Source organism: Erpetoichthys calabaricus, chromosome 8 (assembly GCF_900747795.2).
Source record: "Erpetoichthys calabaricus chromosome 8, fErpCal1.3, whole genome shotgun sequence".
Taxonomy (NCBI): Eukaryota; Metazoa; Chordata; class Cladistia; order Polypteriformes; family Polypteridae; genus Erpetoichthys; species Erpetoichthys calabaricus.
In genome coordinates this window covers 162,195,769-162,213,059 of record NC_041401.2, presented here as the reverse complement: position 1 = coordinate 162,213,059, position 17,291 = coordinate 162,195,769, and the positions used below count along the sequence as shown (strand labels likewise).

General features: G+C 39.3%; 1 protein-coding gene across 3 annotated transcripts in view; it reads right to left on the bottom strand.

Annotated features, from left to right (window-relative positions):
• The window catches only part of trim62.1 (tripartite motif containing 62, tandem duplicate 1), a 77,293-nt gene extending 60,880 nt beyond the window's left edge, over positions 1 to 16,413 (bottom strand). The window contains exons 1-2 of one of the 3 annotated variants that reach the window (XM_051930376.1): positions 16,013 to 16,413; positions 14,868 to 15,465 (exon numbers count right to left, since the gene is read on the bottom strand). In XM_051930376.1, coding sequence (XP_051786336.1) covers positions 14,868 to 15,308 — 441 coding nt within the window. In that variant the 5' untranslated portion in view covers positions 15,309 to 15,465; positions 16,013 to 16,413. Of the gene's footprint in view, positions 1 to 14,867; positions 15,469 to 16,012 lie in introns of all 3 variants that reach the window. The other 2 variants (XM_028807700.2, XM_028807699.2) reach the window with 2 other exon arrangements.
• Positions 16,414 to 17,291: the final 878 nt, after the last annotated feature.

Genomic DNA, 17,291 nt, shown 5'->3' with positions numbered 1-17,291 from the left:
GAACAATAGCACTAGAAAGGAGTCTTTGGGTGAAACCAGAAGAGGGCTTTAAGGGCAGTAGGATCATGTGACAGAAGAGGCAGACATGTGAATGAGAATCAAAGGAAGCATGTCAAAATGAGGTAAGGTGCAAAAGTGAGAATTAAATGGTACGATAAGAAGAAAGGACGTTGTGCAAGTAAAAATTGCATTTGGGATTTAAAAAAAAAAGACAAAAATATACATGTACAAGTAAAGGAGAATGGTGGTTGACAAACAGGATTTGGGAGGGCTGTGTAGGAAACAAACCTGCAGGAAGCATAGAATGAGAGCTTTAAGAAAGCAACTTTCTTGTGAGAGAGGAAGAGGCTCACAGTAAAGCAAGCCCTGTCTAAGGCGAGATGCAGTAACTGGTGAACAAGGCAATTTTTAGAGTATAAAGTTGTGACACAAAAAAAAAGCACATTTGCAAGTGAAGTATACATATGCAACAGGAAAGGTCAATCATATATACATATGTAACAGGAGAGGCAAAAAACACACCACAATATCCGTGACAGCTAGAGTAACGAAACATGTGAACAAGAGGTTACTAAAAAGGCAAATTATATGGAGGAGTAACAGGAAATGGTGTGTTAAGTGAGTGACTGCCATCCATCCAACTTGCCCATGTGATGTTCACCTGCAGCACATATTCCTGTTTGGACAAGGTGTGGCAGACATGCTTTCTAATAAGTGTGCTGCAGATTGCTGGGCAATTCCACATTACCTGCATAACCTGTCAGTCCAGTGTTTCTTTCAAATCCTAAGAGCCAGATATCCTGTGGGTGTTTCACCTAAATCATAACATCAAAGTCCAAGATTATGCTTGGTGATACTTGCCTTTTTGTAACAGATATTTGCAGTTAAACTAAAACTGGAGAGAACACCAAAAGACTACCCAATTCTGTACTATTCAGCAGCAAGACAATGTCTTCCACCAGTCAGCACTGGTGAAGAGTAGGAATCTTAGAAGACAATGTCATATTATGTGACTTTTTGTCGCGGGGTATGTCAGATTTGCCGATTGCAGTAACTGATCTCATTGGCGCACCAAGTCATATTTTCTGACTTAGCACCAATCATCCACCGCAGTCATGCTTACCCCTATTTCTGACAGCCAATACTGTGCAGCCTGATGGAGCCAGCGTTATAAGAAGGGTTAACAGGTGTGGCAAGTTCAGCAGCAATCTTTGTCCTTTATTTCTTTTTTCCATTCCCTTATGGTACATAACACACAAGACATCAGTCAGATAAGCTTCTCTTCTAAATTGCAAGGTTCAAAACACTTGTGTTCCTTATTCCTCATTGTTACATTCTATGCATTATACTGTCAGCTGAATGCTCATTGATTCTCAACTCTTGCATGCAAAAAGTTTGCTCCTCTGACCAAAGAGAAAATAAAACCTGTTCAATTTTATCATAGCTAGTCACAGACTAGTTGATCTTAGTCATTCGGTATGTCACAATAGACAACCACCTTCATGGAAGCTTGTCACTGGATGCATCCGACAGGCTAATATTAAGTAAATTAACGCTACAACTGAAAATTCGCTGGAAAAGTCGTATCTCAGTGCTGGGTTGGAACCATTAATCCTTTAATGAATACAAGAAAAATCAGGAGTTAACCAGTGTAGTGCGTCTCAGAGTCCAAATTGCAGCTACTAAATCCAGACAGTGAAGGCCATAAGTAGGCATTTACCAATCCTGCATGTGGCCTTTTCTCCAGATTTGTGATTGGGACCAGGCCCAAGATTGGAAGTGCCTCATCTACATTTTTTTTTTCCATTCTTTCACCTAAGTGAACCCAAAAAAAAGCATAGCCCAAGCCCAAGTCAGGGTTGATTCAGTGGCTCATACTGTTGCACTAGTCTCAACATGAAGTTAGAAGTTGAGGATCTTTGCTGCTTGCTCTCGCTGGTAGCTACACTCACACACACAGGCGTGTACACCGCACCCAGTCTCCTGTTACACATTAGCTGGCATATCTTTAACATGCTGACAATTTAATCCTTTGCCATTCCAGTTAGGTAGTGTTTAGGTCAAGTTTAACTGAGCAGAATCATCACTTTTCAATCTAAAATTAAACTCTTATTCTGCTGCAAATATCAAGAATTACCATCTTCTCTCCTCTTTACCTCCTGGAAATCTGGTCTTTCTTTTCTACCATGACAAAGCCTGATCCTGCAATATTTCTCTCTTTTATAATTCCACCTGTCAGAATCAATTATTCTGCAGTTTTACTTTCAGGCGTGTGACTCTAAGCATCCCAATGCCCCATTCACCACTACATTCCAACTCTTGTAGCTTTATACTGATGGAGACTGGTCTCATGAGATTTCAGTACCCTGCCAGTTTACCACTTTAGATGCTCTCTAATTGATGCATGCTACATTTGCACCTCTGGCAGATATGACCCAAAAACTGCAGCTTTTAATAGACAACATATCCTGCACAGTTTCCCAGTGAAGCTTTATTTCCAGACATATGACAATCTAAGGGTCATATAATCTACTGCCAGCATGTCTATTCTTCTCACTTTAACTAGCCAAAGCCTTGCAACTCTACTGCTGGCTATCACCTAGACTCTGACCTGGACATTCTGTAGCTGCACCTTCCTGAGGTCTAATACCATCATACTTTACTAGGCTGTACCTTTGCGATTACCATAGCTGATCTTGCAACATTTAAGGATCCTTTAGCAATACTCCAAGATTTTAATAAAAACATCCCAACAGATCCAAATGGCCAAACTGCTTTACCTCCTGGATGTCTGGTCCTTGTAGCAGTCCCTCGGTACAGTCCGCCGTCAGTGAAATTTTAGTATATTGCAGCTCTCAGATCATAGCATCCTATTATTGTACCACTGTAGATGCTGATCATGTCAAATGTTGCTCATCTCCACCCTTACTATTACTAAGGTTACTCCTGCATCATTTTCAGATATTATGGCTTTTCCTCCAAACTTTCACCATTCCAGATCCAACAATACAGTCCTCCTACCTTTCTGATGTATGTCTCAACACCTTTATTTGATCAAGCTGGATACTTTCAGATGTTTTTTCAAAGTGAGCATAGTTGGAAGCAAATTACATTTTTAAAGGAAATGTGGGGCTTTTTTCTTCACTCTGCAATGATGCTACTATTAGTAGATTCATTGCATTCCGAGGCTATGGTGTTTGGCAGCTGGGCCCTACTTCACATGCACTTGGTGTGCAAATGGCTGTTGGGGGTGCATGAACTGAGGCTCACTTCTACCCTTCTAAATACTGAATCTCTGTTACAGGAAAATATCCCAGGAGAAATCCTTAAAAAAAAAATAAAACCCTGTTCCTTCTTTGCAACACATATTTATAACTCTAACACCAGAAGAAATGGTTTCTTAATTACTGCCTTTCAGTGTTATCATCAAAATTCAATAAATGCCAAAATAATACTTCTTTGATCCTGGTTTAATCTCTTGCCTTATAGTAAAGCTCAGGGCCATCTTAAAGGGCAAACTGACTACAAACAGAAAAACAGGAGTGTCACACTAGCACTGCAGTGAATCAGGGTGATTTGTAACTTGAGGTAACACAGCAGTATTGTCAATCCACACACAAACCAATTCAATAGAAACTGCTGGCAGTGTATTGGCAGGAAAACTAGTCAACAGAGCAATACATTGGCCCAAAATTTCAGTCCTGCTCGCACAAATGAGTTTCCACACACAGGGGAAATCAGAAATGTTACAAAGCAGGATGGCGCAACCTGAAGACAAATGCAGATATATAGGCAGCCGCAGAGCTGAAATTGATCACTCCCCTCAGACACCACTAGCAGTTCTATTTGCTCCGCTCCTGCCAAGTAGATAATTGCCGCAAAGGGAAGAGCTCAATGGCACACAAAGTCAAAGCAGGACACATCTCTTATTATGGATGTCTGTTCCAATGGGTCACATTTTAGTGTTCACAGAATATGAGGGATACCTCCTTAGACACAGTATATAAAAAGATGGAACCATAACCATCATTGTAAGTGTGTGCACAGAAAAACCTACAGCTTCATGCCAACAAAGGTTCATGGATTCAGTGTCTACATCATGACCTCAATTAGCCCAGAGTGTCAAACACTGTGGGAGCAGCTGGCACTTAGATTCAAGAGAACACACACACACATCGTGTGGGCTGGAGATTTAGTCGAGACAGTGCTGGCAGCCTCCCAAGCAAAGTAGCAGAAGCTCCGCTTGATGCGATTACTTGACAGCATTGATTTGTCATTGGCGAGCACCTGCTGCCGACCTCCACAACTGCATAGGCAAGTGTGTGTGTATACATGTCAGCTTTTACACCTGGCTAAAGACAATGTATCATCCCTTCCTTGATACTTCATGTAGCCACATTTAAACATGAGCCAAGAACACTAGGCAAGTGGACAGCAAACTAAACAATGATGTGAGGCTAATAAAAGTGTCCGTTCTCTCTTTAATCATTACCTCTCCCCTGAAAAAAGAATAAGCTACAATTTACAAATCCTAGGCAATCAGAAAGTCCTTTAATTCCAATCCTGATGGAAAATCTGGTAATTCCCGTCATCTAGACACACGACATGTTAATCAGCTAGGGTAGGATGTGTCTGGGAGGCTCACAGACTGGAAAGAGGGGGGCAGCTAGGGATCTGTGCTATATTAACCCTTAACTACTGTATTTTGTACACCAATCTCAGTTATTTTTGTCCAACATCCTTTTACATGAACCTAAATCTATCCTCAGCTTGATTCACTACAAGTACAGTGTTGCAATGGTTTCCCTCCAGTGTGCCCCCAGCCAGTTTTATGAGTGGATGCACTGTCGCAAGTTCCATATGGTGTATTTGGTACAATGTGCGAGTACTTACTTATCTATGATAACAATAAGATGTTCTTCTTGCAATGACTTTGTATGCAAAGAACATTCAACAACTGAAATGAAATGTGATACATGTGCAAATCCTGCAGTGGATGAAAGTGTGACCGGTGACGAATGAGCAGTGGAGAAGTGGATAAGGTTTGTTTTCAGATAGTCAAAGACTGTGTAATAATATTCAGTAATACAATATTAAATTACATTAAAAATATGTACAATTTCAAATTATTGCAATATTTTATATTACAACCTAATACTATGTATATAAATTGCCATTTTAACACTGGTGCACAAAGTACACAGCACAAATACTTATGAGATGAGAAATGGTGCAAATAGTTAAGGGTTAATAAGTGGAAGTTAGAACTGTAAAATGATGCAGTAGTTGCAGAAGATAATTGCAGTGGCAACTACAGCAGTATTAGATTAGGCATGCCTGCTAAGTATCACTAAGTTGCTGAAATATGCCACCTTCTCAAAAAATAGTTTCAGCCATTTTTCATTAGGCAAAGGACAGGCTTACTGTAAAGCCAAGTCTGTACAGTTCATGCTGAGAACCTTGAGAATAAAAAGAAAAAACAAATTCTAGTAAGATATAATGCACAACACCTTATAGACCTGCTGCAAAGCAAAATAAGTAAAATAGAAAAGTATGCAACACTACCTACATATTTATAGGATACAGAGGTTCAGCCTGAAAAGCCGTTAATTGTAAAGCCCACGCATCCTTGACGCATATCTCTGGAGCAGGAAAATCCTTAGGATAAATATACGAATCAAGGTGAAGGGAAGGGGCACTTCTGCCTAATCTGTTTTCCTGTCATTTAAGCTAGTCTATAAAATCCACCTCACACAAGGCCCATCTGTGAAAAAACCATTTGTTCAACTGCAAGAATCAAAAACGGTAGTCCTTGCTTCAAAAGGGGTTTCACAGGCCATAAAAGTAGTTCAGGGTCCTGAGCATCTGTCTTGATACGACACACTAATGGCTTCAATTATTATCACTAGTCACGTCGGAGGTCCACATGCCAGATATATGGAAGCAGCACACAGACTGACAGTTACATAAATATGTGCACAACAGACTACTACTGTGCATGTATAACACCCTTTGTTTGCTGAAAGAAGCTTCCTTAAAAATGTGAAGTTTGATATGCCTATTGCTGGACTATCCACACTAAGAAACAAATTTTATTTATTTATTTATTATATATATATATATATATATATATATATATATATATATATATATATATACTATATATATATATATACATATATATATACATAATACACACACACACATACATACACACATACATACATACATATATATACACACACATATACACATATACATATATATAAAATGCTGAATTTACACCATGACAATGGAAAGGAGTATCAGAGGATTGGGTGAGTGACAAAATGAAAAAAAAAAAAAGAAAAAGGGATCTAAATCCCTGGGGTGCTGTAGCTTAGATTCTTGTTGGAAGTTTAATCTAAAATCAACAAGCTGCTCAGTACAATTTTCAAAGGGGAGGGGAGCAGGTCCACACAAAAAGTACCCCATAAAACATATGTGCATTCTTTCCTTTTATAAACCAACTTCGTCCAATTTTAGGGTCAAACTGGGGCCAAGTGCATCACTCCAGAAAATGACAGGAGTAAGACAAAATACCAGAAGAAAAGGAAAGAGAAAGCCCACCAAAAAACACACACACACACACAGACAAATTTCAGGTTTGAAATTTAGGCTAATACTACCTAAAACCAAATTTTATTGTAAATCGGTAAAAAATAAAGCCTTTCATTCATTCCATATTAAACCTATTTTTTTTTAAAAAAAAAAGGAAAAAAAACATCTGGCAAAGTAGAATGTCTTTATGAGATACAGTAATCCCTCACTTATCGCGGGAGATAACTGAATTTCCGCGAAGTAGGGACACTATATTTATTTAATTATTTAACGTGTATTTGGACGTTTTTAAACCCTCCCTGTATTGTTTACAACCCACCAGTTACTCTATTAAAAACAGGGACAACTGCTAAGCAATATGAAATCGGTAGATAAGTTTACACTTACTGTATAGTGAAGTACACGTAGCAGCTTGTAGGCGGTCATGACGTCGTCGACCTTGTTGCAAAGATTCCTAAAGCAGATTCCATCCAGACTACTGCCTTATCACGTCCACTTGCAACTCGTTTTGCACCCTGGTTAAAGGACACTGCGGCCGTAGATCTTATATGCTTTTCCTCCTTTTTAAATAAAAAGAATCGATGTCCTGCAGCGTGTAGCTGTTCCCTTCCTTCAACATATCCAAAACTTTTACCTTTTCTGCAATCATTTGCATCTTCTGTTGGTGCTTGGACACGGCCCCTGAAGCATTAGCACGTTAATGATGAATGAGTGAGATGAGACTTCCTGGTTAATGCAACACTCCGTCGCTGAGCCAATCAGCAGCACACAGGAACTTAACTGCGTGCTCTGATTGGGTAGCTTCTCAGCCATCCGCCAATAGCATCTCTTGTATGAAATCAACTGGGCAAACCAACTGAGGAAGCAAGTAAAAAGACCCATTGTCCGCAGAAACCCGCGAAGCAGCGAAAAATCCGCATTATGTATTTAGATATGCTTACATATAAAATCCGCGAAGTCGTGAATCCGCGAAAACTGAACCGCGAAGTAGCGAGGGATTACTGTAATATGTAATAATTTGTCACATTTAAACCACCTTTCAATAATCCTGGGAATCCACATTTATGGGTGCACAGCGTATGTGGAGAACAAGAGATTTAACTCTCACACACAGCTACTGATGAATCCTGTGCAATTCCGAGAGACAATGAGTAAGGCTAAACATTTAAGTGGCTTAACACTGCATTGTAACAGGCACCAGAACGGAAACAGCAAGTGGTTCAGAACAGTAACACTCCTTAGGTTTTACACATGCCAGGGTGGTGTATCAGACAGCACATCTCACAATATTTTGCATGGAAATAGCATTGCGGTCAAGAAACAACATTGGTTCCACTCTTATCAATAAATCTTTGTATAAATGCTGTGTGGTTCAAATAAAATAAAAACTAATCAGATGAATCTTGGTTTTCTGCACTCTTGACAAAGAAAGGAAAAGAATATTTGAGTCCAGTTCCCTATCTTGCCAGGAATCAAAACTCATGTGGGGTTTGTTTCCATGGCAAACAGTAGATTTCTTCATACAAGAAGAGCAGCATCTGAATGTCATAAGAAACCTAAATGTAATTACTAAAAAAGGGGCATGCCTTCATGGGGCAGCATGCTGATCTACAAATCCATGTTTTTCTGTAAGATATTAAAATATTGAGATACTAACTCCATGTTATAAAGTCCTAAATAGATTCAGGTTGACTCATCTTGATGCAGAATACTCTCCTATTACAAATCTTAGTTTAATTACACACTGGTAGGAAGAAATGTAAAAGACGTTTGAATTGAAGATACCTCGTAGTATGGAGCAACAATGAAATACACTGAAGTCAATAGGGGTCACAATCACTGTGCCACAAATATGACAATATGACCCTGACAAATTAAGGCTGTTTTGAGGGCAAATGGAGAAGTAACACATTAAGTAGAATTTGCATATTTTTTTAATCAATAAAACAATATAAACTAATTTGCAGTGGCTTGAAAAATCCTTCAATTTTAATTTATAACAGCATGGCCTTCGATTTTGATGTAGCCGAATGGGTACTTTTCTTTGAGAAAAGCATTGGAATAAAAAGGAAAAACACTTTCTCATCCCTACCAACAGCACAGGGCTAAATAGTCTTTGGAAGCCAGTAGTCTTTGGGATACTACTTTAAAAATTGCATATATTCATAAAAAATAAATTACACATTCTTCTTTGGAAAAAAGGCATGGTAATGGAGAGCAGGTTTGACACCTTGTCCCATATTATTGACAGCTCATGATAAAGAATCTGACTGGGTCTCCCAAGGATATTTATACTCTGCATTTTAAGTCAGCGCAGTGTTGCTCTGGCATATTTGCTTCAACTCCTTGTCCTGCTAAAATGCAATAATTTTTCTTTCAAAAGATGACAGGAGTGCCTGTCCCTGCTATGGAAATGCATCCTAATAAGGCTTGGTGGTGGTAATGTCACGTTACCACTGAGATGATGTTATTTTGCTGGAATGCACCTACACTTAAATGGATGCATGATTTTGAAAATGGAAGGATGGTTAGGTCTCAGAATTCTAGGAGAGACATTTCCCCTTTAATGTAATCAGATGACAAGATTTTTTACCATTTATTTACAGTAAACTTTAGGTGATGTTTTGCAAAAACTTTATGAGAATTTTTAAAATAAGCCTTCTCCCTTTTATTCCTCACAAAAGTATTACATCCAAGGACTAGGATCATCATCTTTAATTGCAGAAAATAACGTGTAACGCAGTCACACAGAAACTACTGCAAGACCAGCTGATACCAAGAATTGTCCTCGTTGTCCACCAACTATATAAGAGGGCCCAATTTAGCAGTATGGCAATACTTTTGTACTTTCTTCTGTTCTGTACAGGGCTTGCCATTAGCTCAAAAGGCTGACCAATGCCTTTGAAATGGTTTTGTACTTTTATTTTTGACGACTATCAACCTTTAGTTTTTTTTACATTTTGTTCCGGTTACACTTTCCAAACATAAATGTACTGAAAAAGTGTGTTACCTCTTTACCACCAGAATAAATTCAATCCATTTTTTAATGAAAATATATTTTTAATTCAAGAACACCTGTTTCTCTAAAAACGCCACTTATTTCTCATTCATAAAAGTACTCACATCCCCAAGGCAATACTTTGTTAAATTAAATGGAGAGCATTGAAGAACAGCAGTTTTCAGGTTATACTGTAGGACTGGCAGTTCTGGGCTCTGGTGGGGCCCTTCCTTTTTGCTGTGTTACACAGGCCATTGTCCTACAGGAAAATTAACCTTTATCTTAAATGCATCTCTTTGGCTGAGCGAAACAGGAGGCCCTTAAGGATTTTCCTATATGGGTCTACACCCATGTTGTCTTTGATGGCAACAAGCTTCGCAATTCCACCTGCTGAAAAGCAAGATCATCTTGGTTTAAACCAAACATCATGTTTTGCTTTCAGGATAAAGAGAACAACTTTAGTGTTATCAGACCACAACATTTTCTTCCAAAAGGTTTCAGATTTTGTCACATGACATCTGGCAAATTCCATGTACAACTTAATGTTGGTCTAGTAGCTCCATTCTACCAACTCCCCCAAACAGGCCAAATCTATGAAGTACGAAAATGATCATCAATGTCTGGAAAAATGTTCATATTTCATCCAAAGAGCTGTATGCAACTGCATCAGGGTTACAGCTGGCCTCTTGAGGAGTTCTTTGAAAACTGCCTGTTTTCTCCAGCTGCTCAATTTGGTAGGATGGTCTGAACTTAGTGTATATTTAGTGGTACTTTTATTTTGTTACAATGGCTCGCCACTTTACTAATATTTTATAACTCCAGCTTACTTTTTTCCTGCCTATAACATCATCTGGAAGTTTCATGGGCAGCTTCCTGGTTGTAGGACAAGAAGACTGATCCGATTGCGGCTTCAGTTTTGAAACTTCAAGTCAATAATAATTATACCATCATACAACTGAACATGAGGAGTCAAAATGAGTACAGATGTACCTTGTTAACATAATTAGTGTAGTCTCTAAACATACACTCACCCATTTTATGTTGTTACAACAAAAGGGGTGAGTAGATATCAATTAAGTAATTTTAGATTATTTTTAATAGAATGCTGAAGACCATATATTTAATTTCATTTTAACACTACAGAGAATTACTTCTAGACAACTACAAAAAATAAAAACCCATTTAAAGTAATTTTGCACAACAGCAAAACAAGAAATAGTCAGTGCAGGGCAATTACTTTCTGAAAGCATTGTACTCGTACGTGTCTTTACCCAGATATACAACCTAATTAGAGAGCTCATCCATCCATCCATTTTCCAACCTGCTGAATCCGAACACAGGGTCACGGGGGTCTACTGGAGCCAATCCCAGCCAACACAGGGCACAAGGCAGGAACCAATCCAGGGCAGGGTGCCAACCCATCGCAGGACACACACAAACACATCCACACACCAAGCACACACTAGGGCCAATTTAGAATAATTAGAGAGCTCTTTTGTCTTCATTTTAAAGTTTACTACCAAGCTGTGGAAATTTAGAGACAGGAGAATAGATTTTGCCACACAGATTCATTAAAGGTAGGTGAGACACTACCTCCTAACTAGGTGACTTACTGAGAGATGAACCAAACTAAGGCTCATAATTTGAAAGGGAGTGAACAAGCTTAAGTGGGCTTAGAAAAACTTGTACGGTATAGTACTTTGTGTGTAGAGTTGAATGTTTTGATATTTCATCTACAGTGATCCCTCGCTATATCGCGCTTCGCCTTTCGCGGCTTCACTCCATCGCGGATTTTATATGTAAGCATATTTAAATATATATCGCGGATTTTTTGCTGGTTCGCGGATTTCTGCGGACAATGGGTCTTTTAATTTCTGGTACATGCTTCCTCAGTTGGTTTGCCCAGTTGATTTCATACAAGGGACGCTATTGGCAGATGGCTGAGAAGCTAGATTGCTTACTTTTCTCTCTCTCTTGCGCTGACTTTCTGTGATCCTGACTTATGGGGATTGAGCAGGGGGGCTGTTCGCACACCTAGACGATACGGACGCTCGTCTAAAAATGCTGAAAGATTATCTTCACGTTGCTATCTTTTGCGCAGCTGCTTCCTGAAACGACATGCTGCGTGGTGCTTCGCATACTTAAAAGCTCGAAGGGCACGTATTGATTTTTGACTGAAAAACAAACTCTGTGTCTCTCTCTCTCTCTCTCTCTCCTCCTGACGGAGGGGGTGTGAGCTGCCGCCTTCAACAGCTTTGTGCCGCGGTGCTTCGCATACTTAAAAGCCAAACAGCCCTATTGATTTGTTTGCTAGAGATTGTTTTCTCTATCTATGTGACATTCTGTGCTCCTGACACGCACTCCTTTGAAGAGGAAGATATGTTTGCATTCTTTTAATTGTGAGACAGAACTGTCATCTCTGTCTTGTCATGGAGCACAGTTTAAACTTTTGAAAAAGAGACAAATGTTTGTTTGCAGTGTTTGAATAACGTTCCTGTCTCTCTACAACCTCCTGTGTTTCTGCGCAAATCTGTGACCCAAGCATGACAATATAAAAATAACCATATAAACATATGGTTTCTACTTCGCGGATTTTCTTATTTCGCGGGTGGCTCTGGAACGCAACCCACGCGATGGAGGAGGGATTACTGTATTTAAATTTGATATGGAGTGCAAACCTTTTGGGGATGACTGGAGAAAAAAAGTAAATTAATCTATTTTCATATTCAAAGCTTAAGAAACAAAATGAAAACATTGCTGAGGGCTGAATACTTTTTTTTTCTTCTTAAAGCAATGAGGGACTGTAGCTAAGGTTACCTGCCAAAACAGGAGTGGAAAACAAAACTTCATTCTATGCAGATCTCTGATAAAAATAAAGGTTCAGAACACACTGTCATCAGGAAGAGGCAAGTCAAAGTAAATCAAGGTAAGGTGAGTCAATTTGGCCCCTGCCTTGGCATTCCACAATGCACAATAATACAACTGCATTTAGGGTGACCATAGGCAGCATGGTGGTTGAGGCTGCTGACTCACAGCTCAAGAGTCCTGGGTTCATATCCCAGCCTGGACACTCTCTGTGGAATCTGCATATTAAAACGGTTATAAAACGTTACGACTTTGCTTTTTGAAACTAATGGGAAGGACATGTCCTTCAGTCTAATTCACAGTGAACAAAGACATGCCTGCTTACTTGGGATTTTAATCAAGTTACAATGGAAGACAATCCACAGTGCCAACAGACATCAGGCGAGCAGTATCAGACACTTAGAAATACATGCAAGGGGTCTTAAGAAGGACTGTGACTCACAAAGCAGTTTCACCCTCATTTTCAGAGAAAGGGAAAAAAAAAAAAAAAAAAAAACACACACCTCTATATGCAGGAGGCTGTTCAAGTAGGACAAGATCCTGCTAGGGCTTTACTATTCCGAGCTGACAACTTGAATTAATTAGCCAAGCTTCACCACCCTCCTCTCTTTGGTGGTGCATTAGGGATACAGAAAAAAAACTCATCAGTCCTGACACATCTGTGTCTCGATCACAGTCAGGCGTGTTCTCATTTAAAAAACAAATCATCACTTTCTGATAGAACAGTCCTCAAAATGAATAACCTGGTAACCCCCAACCATCAAATCACTGCAACAGACAAGAAGTACAACTACCATCGCTGCTCTGACACAAACAATTTCTTTAAAAGCGAAGATGACCCCACAGAGAGAACCAATCCAGAAAACATACTCAAAACCAAATGTTACTGGAGCCTAGTGTATTTATCCCTACAATGGGAACCATCTCAAGGTCAACACAACAATAGACAGGCAAGGCAGGGCTTCTAAAGGAAACCTACTTTAAAGAATCCACCCCGCACATTAGCGATAATCTCTTTCCCTGCCATTCCTAGTATCTCCTTAAAGGAATATTACATTCAAAAACTATATATTTTTTAACATATTGCTAACTCCATGTAGTTTGTAGTATGTGGCAAAGAAATTTTCAATCTCATGACTTCATGCAGAATTAAGATAACAAATTTTATGATGATCACCAGAGTTGACTATTCTAACACCATACTTTGAAGGTCTTCAATTCAAATGTCCATGTACATCTGTGCATGTTCTGTTTTAATTCACAGGAATAATTTTTCTGGAAGTAACTTATTTAACAATGTTTTAGTAAAAACACATGTGTTTGAGATGTAAGCAAATGACTTGACAGGTGGATTTCATAATGCGAGTAACAAGATTTTTTTTTTGATGAAGTTTTGATAATGTTTGTTGTTGTCCAACATTGGTCACCACAGTCTTCTGTTCTAATGTTATTTTCATTCTTCATGAAAACATGATAAATTTCTTTGCCATCACTACAAACTATAACATTAACAAAACCTTTTTTGGTGGAGTACTCTTAACTATGTTGATATGTTCACACATATTCATACACAAACAAAATGGCAAGGTTTGCGTGTAGATGGATGAGCTATAACTAAAACTGCAGAGGGGACAAGTAACTTGCTGATAGTTAAGTAGAAAGCTAGCTGTCAAACTGGATTCCAAACCAGGATCTCCCTGAACTTCAGAGTGAACTCTTGAAATGAGAAGGGGGAGAAAAAAGGTGTCACAACAGCAACAGCAGTAATCAGATAGCCAAAACACTTATTCTTGAAAAAAAATGTTTTCTTCAAAATTATCAGTGGAGAGTTCATATTATCTCTGCCATCAACACCACTATAATGACGTTTCAGGGCTTGAACCAGCTGCAGGATTTGCTTTAAATTTAGTCCATGTTTGTTTTTGTAACAGTTGTACCAGATAGACAAAGCCCTTTCAAGACAGACATTAAGTCACAATACCAAAATCAATTTGATTTACTTGTGTCGAAAAATTTCAAAGTGCAAAGCAGTACTGAATGGAAAAAAAAAAAAAAAATTAAAACACACAAAGAAAGCTTTGTGTTAACTTTACTAAACTGAATGTACAAGCCTGTGGTAAAGTAACTCCGGAAGAGACAAGGCAGAAGCAAGAGCCATGTCAGGGGCTTCTTTTCTTCACTTTAACTAACATTATAAAGCAAGCATAATTATATAAAAAAAAATAAAAAAAAAATCAGGAGTAAGCATAGTGGAGAGAGTCAGACATACCCAGAAGTATCCAACTTTGCCCTTAAAGACAGGATGTAGTTTTAGGAAGTCAAAATGACATCCACTGTACTATCTACACTTTACAATAAACTTGATCGACTTGAAATCCCATTCATACAGTATCGGGTATCTTACCTGAATCTCGTCGAAGGCCTCGTCAATGCTGGTCACCTGGTGCTGTTCATGTAGGGCGGGCTCATCACAGAAAAAGCAGACTAAACTCTTATCACTCAGGCAGAAGAGCTTCACCTTCTCATGGTCCTTGCAAGGGTATGTGGTCCTCTGAGCATTAAGAATGGCATCCAGCGGGAAGGCAGAATATCGTTCAACAATGTTTGACAGTTTGAGACTTGGCGAGAGTAGCGGGTCAGCAAAAGTCCTGCGGCATTCAGGGCAGTCTCGGGCCCCATGGGGCTCTTGCCTGCTCCAGTGCTCCGTGATGCACTTTCGACAGAAATAGTGCTCGCAGCCAAAACTCACCGGGTCCTGATAAATGCTCAGACAGATGGAGCAAAGCAACTCATCCTTTAGACTGCACGCCATTGAAAAAGGCTGTCTCGACCAAGTACGTAGCATCCAGAGTTATCAAGAGGGTTGGTTTGACACCTCCAGAGTTGTCATTCCCAAATAAGCAAAGTAAATATCATATCACAGGGTCAGGATCGATGCAGGAAAGCAAACCTTTTCAAAGAAATAAAGTCCAGGGTCTACGTTTGCAGGATGTCACACTGCTCTGCTTGGAAGCAAAATAATAAATTCAGACATAAAGGAGCAGCTAATTACAAAGAAACCTCTGCTGTCCCTAACCAAAAGATTAAGCTTTATTTTCTAATGCACTATATAAATAAACAGTTTCGGAGCTCTTGGAATCTGCTATCACTACAGGTAGGACTTCACAGTTTAAACTCTTTCTCACGACCCGACACGGTTTGCACTAGCTGCTTTCATTGCCACTTAGGTTTCCAATCCTTTCGTTGAGGAAGAATGCAATTCACAGCTGGTTTCCTCACCGAACTTAACTTCTGAACCAGAGAAGAAGCAGCTCGTCTATCACTGAACTTCGCTTCTTTTACTGTACGTAAATATGTATACCTTATGTCATTCACAGAAAGCTATCTCGCCTTACAACAAAAGCATTCGAACCACCAGATGTCTAAACTCCCAAGCCTTAAAACACTGAAAGGTTCAATTATTTCCCTGAACTCTCCCTTACTTCTAGCAGCGCGACACAACACGGGCCGAACCAGTTCGGTCGGCTCGCTTTTCGAAAGTAAACTTACTCGTCCAGTCCCTGGGGTTCGACCCACGGTGTCTTTCTTCTCCGTCACTTGTGGGTTGTTGAGGCGAAGAGAGGCTACGACCTCTGGTTTGTCAGCAGCAGTCGCCCACAGAACAGAGAATACAAGCAATTGGCAGCCCGTCGCCGTGGCTCCGTGGGTTTCCAGGCAATACTTGAAGCGTCTGTCTTAGTGACTTCTTACTGCCAATGCATCTCTGATTTTTCAGTCCACCAAATGTTCTAGAATTATTTTTAAAAAAGACTCCAGAACGCCAACATTACATTGGTCGCCTGCACCTCATTCACTCTTCTTAACATCTTGCCTGAAGAAGGGGCCTGAGTTGCCTCGAAAGCTTGCATATTGTAATCTTTCTAGTTAGCCAATAAAAGGTGTCATTTTGCTTGGCTTTTCTCTACTCTTCTTAACAGATATCAGGAAGGAGCAGAGCCTAGCGGACGGAGCAAACCAACGGGCTACCTGCACATGCACTAAGGGGGGGGGGCTTAAATATTTATTTATCTCTTTTCATTGTAAACATTCTCATAAATTGCATATGCAATATTTATTAAATATAAAATTAAAGTTATAACAGGGTAATATTTTTATATGCAGCCAATGTCAAATTAAATATTTCCTCAATATAAATATAAACCGTTCCCCTCCTTTGCTGAAGTGGAATATCCCGAGCTTCTTTATTGTTCTGCATGCGGGCCGCTTTCCGAGGTTTTGCTTATCCTGAACCAAAAGAAACAGCTGATTCTAAGTTAACAGATGTCACGAGCGACTGGGATCTTACAACAGAATGGGTGATGGTGGCAGGAGACGTTGTCTCGAGACATGCTTTGTTATGAACGACTACGGACTTTGTGCTGTACCGGGCTAACTTTTATCTTTTGATGTGTATATACAGCATCTGCGGGCCTGAATGAGGTTGAAAACAGACATGAGCATTAGCTAAAAGCAGTATTATTTATTTATATGTACATTTTTTATTAAAACAACTGACACATAACCCTGCACAAAAATACCATTTAGCACAGACACTCAAATTAACCCATAAAAGAACTTACAGGAAAATGGAAAACTACCATGAGTGTCTGTTTTGGAAAATATAAACCCTTTATTGACTGAAAGTTTTGGCTTTTAAGTTCCTAGCAACTATTGCATTTTGCAAGGAATTAATTCATTTTAATTTTTGCTGTTTCCCACATCCCAAAGAACAGGCAGATGCATTGGCCCACTTGTTCTAGTAAAGCTATTGTTAACAGAGCACAGAAGT